Source organism: Pan troglodytes, chromosome 1 (genome assembly GCF_028858775.2).
Source record: "Pan troglodytes isolate AG18354 chromosome 1, NHGRI_mPanTro3-v2.0_pri, whole genome shotgun sequence".
NCBI lineage: Eukaryota > Metazoa > Chordata > Mammalia > Primates > Hominidae > Pan > Pan troglodytes.
In genome coordinates, this window is record NC_072398.2 from 89,278,685 (window position 1) to 89,286,476 (window position 7,792).

Genomic DNA, 7,792 nt, shown 5'->3' on the forward strand with positions numbered 1-7,792 from the left:
CCTCCTTCTGCGCTGCGGCGCCTTTAAACCTTCTTGGCCCTTGCCCCGCCCCGGGTCCGCCCCGTCTGAGGCGGGACCCTCCTGAAAACCCCCGGCTGGGCAGGGCGCACCACTTGCAGCTGCAGCCCTTGCCTTGAGTCAGTGCGCCGCTCTCCAGCCCGCTTGAACGGTGAGCAGGTCGGGGGGACGGGGGTCGGGGACATGTGCGTGGTGTGTGGAAAGCAAGAAGCCAGAGCTTTGGACTTGCTCCAGCGAGCTCGGGGATCAAGAGCTGGCACCAGGCAAGGGTCCGGTGACTACTTTACCCCGCCCCGTGCTGTCAGGTCCTGTCCCCAAGCCCTGACGCGACATTGTTGGACGATGAGGTCAGGCGAGGTTAGCCCATGCATAGACAGGGCGTCCGTCCGGAGCAGGGACTCAGGGACTGAGCCCCACCCGCGGGCTCCATCGCTGAGTCCTCACTGGGGCGAGGGGAAAAAAGGGCGTCGGACTTTAGCTGGCTGGCCCCGAGTGACCCCGGGTCGTGGCGCCGGCCCTGGGCCAGCTCGTGCTCCTGGGCTTTCCCGCGCGACCCTTCACTTCCTGGTTCCAGGAGCACGTGTGAGCACTGCGTGCCCTCTGAGTCCCCGAGGCCGCCCTTTTCATTCCTGTTCCTGCTAGCTTGCTGTTCTGGGGACTTGAGGTCACGGGCTGGGGCTAGGGGGCTCTGCATGGGTCGCACGGTGACCTTCTGTGAAGCTCCAGTCATCTCTATGACGGTCCCCTGACCTCGGGGGTCTGGGTGCTGCAGCCCTGACTGCGCCCCGGGGTGCCCTGTGTGAGGTTGTGGGGGTGGTGGTGGCTGCTTTTACCCTGCCCGAGCGCCGCTGCCCCCACCGGGTGCCCCCTGCTGCTGGGAAAGCCGGTGGTGGCCGCGGGCGGACGGGCGGGCTGCCCAGACCACTGCGTCACCCCAGCGGCGGGAGGGCGGTGGGTGACTCATCTGCTGTAACGGCCCAGGGTGTGGTCGTGGGGGTGGGGGGCGGCGGCTGGGAGGCCGGACCTGCAGGACCGGAGGTGGACTGCCGCCTCCCCCCGCGCCCTGTGCCTCCTGGGGCTACCTGGAGCCGGTGTCCTGGGAGATCTGTGAGCAGTTGGTATCTGTGGGGCAGAGAGAAATGGGGTGAGAGTGGGGATGGAGTGTGGGATTCGATGTAGAAGACCTGCGGCTGGGACGGGGCTCCTCCAGTGTTCTCTTTGACTTCAAAGCACCAGACAGCAATAGCTCTCTATCTCCAGCCCCCTCCCAGTTTCTCCTCCCCACTACAAGGGGCAGACCTACAACTGCAGAGGAGGCCAAGGCAGGGCGGGCCCAGTAGGGCCCTACCATTCCAGAACCAACAAATAGGTTTTTTCCAACCGCAACTCCCTCCCTCACCCCAAGGCCTCTGCCCCTGTCCCCCACCCCGGGACTGGCCCCTAATCCTTTCTTCATTCCATCCCTTCTCCCTCCAGAATTTTCAGCTGTGGGTTCTCTAGCTCAGAACACTTTCCCTTCCCAGGGGATTTCTTCTCCTGAACGACTACTTCCTGAGTCCGCTTCTTCACCCCAACACGGGTCATTTCCTATCTTCCCCCACACGCTGTCCATCCCCACTATAGCTGTCTCCTGGAAGAATCTCTTGCACCTGGCTACACCCGAGCACTGCTGGGACGATCCCACTTCTGCTCCCGTGCTCACAGCCTGCTCACCACAACGTCTGTGTTGAGAGGGTGTTTCTGCCCGGAGCCCCCACCCAGCCTCCAACACTGTTTGGTACACAGAAGCCATGGCAACGGCCCCCACCTCATCCCCTCCTCCCACGCAAGCTTTGGAGTTTCCTGTTTGTGTAGCCTCAGCTTTCTCTTCTGCTCCTGACTCTCGGTGGTGAGGGGCTGCCCTACGGTGGTTCCCTTAATTGTGGGCCGTCCCCCATCCTTGCTGCTGGCTGTGGCACCTCGCTCTGTGGGCTGGTGCCCTCATTGTGCTGCTCTTTGAGAACAGTCCCTGCCCCAAATCTGAGTTGGGAAGTTCTCCTGTGTTCCATCTGCACGGTGGATGGAGAGTCCCTTTGTCTTCCCAATTAAACACCCTAGCCAAGAACCCTGAAGTCCTCCCTGCCCCCACCCATGTCCGCCTTTTCTTTGGCTTTGGCTTTGGTGAGGTAAGCTTCCAGCCCAGGGTCTGGGGTGGGGCCGAGTGCCTTGCATGGCCCCTCCCCGTTTCCCGCCTATTGTAACTCCAGGGTGAGGGTGAGGGTTGTTCTCACAGCTGCAGTAGCGCTAGGGTTTAGGTTGCTCCCTGCCATTCCATCCCCCAGGTTGTTCAGCTGTCACCTTCCTTTGGGGTCCCCAGCTCTGGGGGTCCCCCACACCTGTCTTCCAGCTGGGCATATCTCTTCTACCCTGGTAGGCAACTTGCTTACTGTTTTCTTTATGTTTGAGGGAAGGCAGGGGCAGGTCCCTGGGTGTCCCTAGGGTGGGCCTTCCCAGCTCCAGCAGCCGCAGCCCATCAGCTTCTGCCTGCCCGTGGGGGTGGGGAGGAGAAACAGCTGCTGACCAGGCCTGGCCTGGTTGGAACTGCCCCTTCTCAGGACTCCGCCCTATGGCTCTGGCACCTCAGAGCTTGAGGGCAAAGGCCCCAGAGTGGAACAGATACACTGCAGCTGGAGGCCGTGACCCTGCCAGCTGTGTCCAGGCCCCAGCGTTGGGCGGTGGAGGGGGTTCCTCGGCATCCACTTTCCACCCAGTGGTGGGTCTGGGAGGCCAAGTTTGTCCTGCCTTGGGGGTTGGGGGGCACTGGAAGTGTCTGGCTTCAGGCCTTTCTCTCTGCTCTTAACCCCAGTGTATAGGTTAATCATTCTCCTGCCCTTTCTTTACCTGTGCCATGGTGATCCCCGAGCCTCAGGCCACTTGGTCCCTGGAAACAGCCCTGAGCACAGCCACTCCCAGGAGAGAGGTCTGGAACTGGGCTGCGGAAAGGGGGCTTACTACTGGTGGTAGTAGCTCTTAGCCCCTTCCTCTTCCTACCTGTCTTCCAGCCATTCCCCTGTGCATCAGAGGTTAGAGGTTTCTATGGCGGAGTGGCCTCTGGGGAGGGCAGGGATGCTTCTCTTGGTTTCTCCTCAGAACTCAGCCACCCCACCCCGCCTGCCTTCCCCAAGCTGATGGTGTGTGTGCCTGGTGCTGTGGGTCGGGGCCCAGACTGACATTTATCTGGCCCAGCTTTCGGGCTGGGGGAAGTGGAGGGGGCGGGTTGCTCTTAATGAGGTTTAAAAATAACTGATTTAGGGGAGGATCTGCCGGAAATGTGCAGCTTGATAAGCTGGGGTAAAAAGGAGCAGCCATGTTGGAGTTGGGACGGGAGGGACTGGCCCAAGACACAGCCTCTGTGGCCGAGAGGTGTTGAGGGTTTGAGGCAGGCTGGTCCCCTTGTATTTCGCAGAGCCCCAAGGTCCATTGAGAGGGGGTGACGGGATTGTTTAACCTGGGTGTGTGGGAGAGGGGGAGCTGGAGTGACTTCATCCCTGAAGGCCAACCTGGCCTGGAGCCAGATGTGGTTAGAAGGGGTGGCTCTCTTTCCTCCCCTTGAACGCAGATGCCTGTCCTGGGGGTCCCCTTTCGTGAGCAGCCTGACAGCTAGCTCTGTTTTGGAGAAGAGAGAAAAGCCAAACCAGGGTGGGGATGGGACAGAAAATGGGGACTGTGGCCCATTCTTGGTTCTTGGCTCCCCTTGGCATCCATAGCATGCCCGGGTCTTGCTCAGCCCCTGAGTGTCAGACCCAGGTGGTGAGTGTGGTGGGAACACACTGCCACAGTGAGGTCCGCCAACTCAGGCCATTGGTCGGGAAACCACCCAGTTCTTGCTAATCAAGCTCCTCCAACGAAGTTAAAGAAACCCTCCTGTGTATTTCCCCATCTTGCCTTCTCTTCCCCAGGTTTCCCCAAAAATATCACCCAGGGCTCCTGTATTAGTTTCCTATTTCTGCTGTAACAAACTGCTACAAGCTTAGTGATTTAAAGCAACACAAATACAGCATCTTACAGTTCTACAGACTTCAACAGGGGTCTCACTGGCTAAAATACAGGTGTTGGCAGAGCTGTGTTCCTTCTGGGGGTTTTGGGGTGAATCTATTTCCTTCCCTTTTCTGGCTTCTGGAGGCCACCTGCATTGCTTGGTTCATGGCCCTGTGTGACTCTGACTTCTACTTCCATTTTGTTGTTGTTGTTGTTACTTCTCCCACTCTGACTCACCTATCTCCCACTTTCAGTTAGTAAGGCCCTTGTGATTACACTGGGCTCATTTAGCTGATGCAGGATAATCTCCCCATTTCGAGATCTTAATCACATCTACGAAGTCCCTTTTTGTCATATAAGATAACAATATCCACAGGTTCTGGGAATTAGGACATGGACACCTTTTGGGGCGGCATGATTCTGCCTGTCATAGCTCCTAGAGGGGAAAGTAGAATTTGTTTTTATTGCCTGGTTTTTCGTAGGAAATTCGATTTGTTTGCTGAAATCCCTCAAGGACCTATTCAAGCCTACCTCTTCCAGAAAGCCTTCCCAGGCTGCTTCTGCCCGTTTGCTTCTTTTAACTCCTACAACATGTGATCTGAACTGTGCACTTTAGTATTCTTTGTGTGCAATCCTTACCTGTTCGTATGTACTCACTTTGTCTCCCTGATGGCACTGTGGGCACTTGACGACCAAGGACTTCTATCTCTTTCACAATCCCTAGCACAGATAGTAGGTGCTCAATTAAAATCCAGTGGTTTGCACCAACCTAGATGGTTAAAAAAAAGCAAAGAAAACCCAGAGGTTGAGGGAGGGTAGATCCAACCAGTTTCCTAAGCTGTTCCACATTCCTCCTCCTCTCCCCAAATCATTCTCTTTCCCAGGGCTATAAAGAGCAGGGTTGCATTTGGTAACAGTTCTGGTCCTCATCCTTGGGGCTCACCCTGGGGGAAATGGTGTATATCCCTGCAGGCAGAATTCCTGAATTCCCCACTCCCCAGGCTGCAAGGTGTTGACCAAAAGCCCGGGTGTGTCCTCTCCCTAGCTCCCCGCAGCCACCACCACCCATTGGAATGGCCAACAGGGGACCTGCATATGGCCTGAGCCGGGAGGTGCAGCAGAAGATTGAGAAACAATATGATGCAGATCTGGAGCAGATCCTGATCCAGTGGATCACCACCCAGTGCCGAAAGGATGTGGGCCGGCCCCAGCCTGGACGCGAGAACTTCCAGAACTGGCTCAAGGATGGCACGGTGAGAACCGGGCCCCACTGGCTTGGAAGTGCAGGGAGAGCAGGTCTGGGTCCAGTGGACTGGGGATTGTTTAACCTGAAGAGGAGAAGACTGAGGGCACACATGTCCCAGCCTCTTCCTCAGCTTGAAGGTCTTTGTCAAGGATGTGAGAGGGCCCATGCTTTCCTCCCTTCCCGTGGAGCGGAGGGTAAGGGTGAATGTGCCTCCCAGGCAGTGGAAGACTGAGGTGACACTGAGGAAGAATGTCTCTAAGGAAAGAATTGTGGGAGGGTATATTAGCAAGGAAAGACTAAACACTGGCTTTTCACTCTGGGCTCGGAGGCAGGAGGCTGGCAAGAAGGACTGTGAGGCTTACTCTAGTGAAAGAGTCCAAGCTGTCTTCAGGCAAGACAGGAGCCTCTCTGGTTCATTGTCTCTGGTTCTGAGGGTGGTGCATGCTGAGCTGCGATAGGTAGGCATATTCTCACCTTTCCACCCCTGCTGTCCTCATCCAGGTGCTATGTGAGCTCATTAATGCACTGTACCCCGAGGGGCAGGCCCCAGTAAAGAAGATCCAGGCCTCCACCATGGCCTTCAAGCAGATGGAGCAGATCTCTCAGTTCCTGCAAGCAGCTGAGCGCTATGGCATTAACACCACTGACATCTTCCAAACTGTGGACCTCTGGGAAGGTGGGACAGGGCCAGGGGCTGGGTCCTGTCATCCAGGAGGCCAGAGATTGGGCTGGGCCCTCTTGACCAGGCAGAAGGGGCTGTTTTCTGGCTCCCTGAAGAGAAAGAGGGGTGTGTTTGTGTTCCATGGAGCACTTGGTCATATTGGAGGCTGGAATGGAGAAGGGTATGGAAATGAAGAGTAAAAATAATTAGGAAGCCAGGCCTGCTGACTTAGCGATAGAGGCGGAACCCTGGCATCTAGGACACTGCGGAGGCTGACACATTCCCATTCTCCTTCCCAGGAAAGAACATGGCCTGTGTGCAGCGGACGCTGATGAATCTGGGTGGGCTGGCAGTAGCCCGGGATGATGGGCTCTTCTCTGGGGATCCCAACTGGTTCCCTAAGTAAGTATTGCTGGGACAGCTGCAGGGTCCAGCAGGTGCATTGTTTCTACCCAGTCCTTGTCCCTAGGAAATAACTTATCTCAGTAGCAGCTGGCCCTTTACAAAGCACTTTCAGAAAATTCCTCATCTCACTTAATCCTCACAACACCCTCTGGGATGGCAAATGACTGTCCCTTTGGACAGATGAGGAGGTGGCTTCAGAGAGCTTATGGCTCTCGAGGGCAGAGCTGGCACCAGCCCTTGAGCCAACAGCAAAGCCTGTGCTCTGTCCAAGGAAGGGATTTACTAGGGCAGCCTGTGATCTCCTCTAACCACCACTCCCTTGTCACCCAGGAAATCCAAGGAGAATCCTCGGAACTTCTCGGATAACCAGCTGCAAGAGGGCAAGAATGTGATCGGGTTACAGATGGGCACCAACCGCGGGGCGTCTCAGGCAGGCATGACTGGCTACGGGATGCCACGCCAGATCCTCTGATCCCACCCCAGGCCTTGCCCCTGCCCTCCCACGAATGGTTAATATATATGTAGATATATATTTTAGCAGTGACATTCCCAGAGAGCCCCAGAGCTCTCAAGCTCCCTTCTGTCAGGGTGGGGGGTTCAGCCTGTCCTGTCACCTCTGAGGTGCCTGCTGGCAGCCTCTCCCCCATGCTTACTAATACATTCCCTTCCCCATAGCCATCAAAACTGGACCAACTGGCCTCTTCCTTTCCCCGGGACCAAAATTTAGGGGCCTCAGTCCCTCACCGCCATGCCCTGGCCTATTCTGTCTCTCCTTTTCCCCCTGGCCTGTTCTGTCTCTGAGCTCTGTGTCCTCCGTTCATTCCATGGCTGGGAGTCAGTGATGCTGCCTCTGCCTTCTGATGCTGGACTGGCCTTGCTTCTACAAGTATGCTTCTCCCACAGCTGTGGCTGCAGGAACTTAATTTATAGGGAGGAGCCTGTGGCAGCTGCTGCCCCAGCCACAGCTGCACTAACTGTGCTCACCACACATCTGGGGCAGCCTTCCCTGGCAGGGGCCCTCGTGGCTTCTCATTTTCCATTCCCTTCACTGTGGCTAAGGGGTGGGGTGAGGGGATGGAGAGGGAGGGCTGCCTACCATGGTCTGGGGCTTGAGGAAGATGAGTTTGTTGATTTAAATAAAGAATTTGTCATTTTTGAATGGACTCTGGCTGTGTCTGGGGCCACTGTGCCACTGTGGGGAAGGGAGGAATACTGGGCAAAGTGCAGTGAGTGATACAGGAAGGAGGGCAGAGATGAGAGGTTGCAGTGCTAACCCCTGTCTTGAGTTTCCTCCCCATCCTCATTCTCACTTGCTTTGGGGGGTGGTGTAGGTTGGAATTGAGAGGGGACAGGACCTCACAGCCGAATGCAGACTATGTAGGCAGTGTCCACAGGGAAGTAAGGCCCTTTCTAGTCAATGGAATTGGGTAATCCTGCCTGCTGCC

The 7,792-nt window shown here is 56.5% G+C and overlaps 1 protein-coding gene across 2 annotated transcripts; it reads left to right on the forward strand.

The window, feature by feature from the left end:
- Positions 1 to 58: 58 nt before the first annotated feature.
- TAGLN2 (transgelin 2) lies at positions 59 to 7,506 on the forward strand. Of its 2 annotated transcripts, none has more exons than XM_003308536.7 (5): positions 59 to 169; positions 5,081 to 5,288; positions 5,783 to 5,957; positions 6,242 to 6,344; positions 6,678 to 7,506. In XM_003308536.7, exons 2-5 carry the CDS (start codon positions 5,109 to 5,111, stop codon positions 6,817 to 6,819), a joined length of 600 nt encoding a protein of 199 aa, XP_003308584.1. In that variant the 5' UTR covers positions 59 to 169; positions 5,081 to 5,108; the 3' UTR covers positions 6,820 to 7,506. The 2 variants fall into 2 exon arrangements, with proteins under 2 accessions (XP_003308584.1, XP_009433699.1); XM_009435424.5 differs by lacking the exon at positions 59 to 169 and adding an exon at positions 2,233 to 2,427.
- The last annotated feature ends 286 nt before the right edge of the window (positions 7,507 to 7,792 follow it).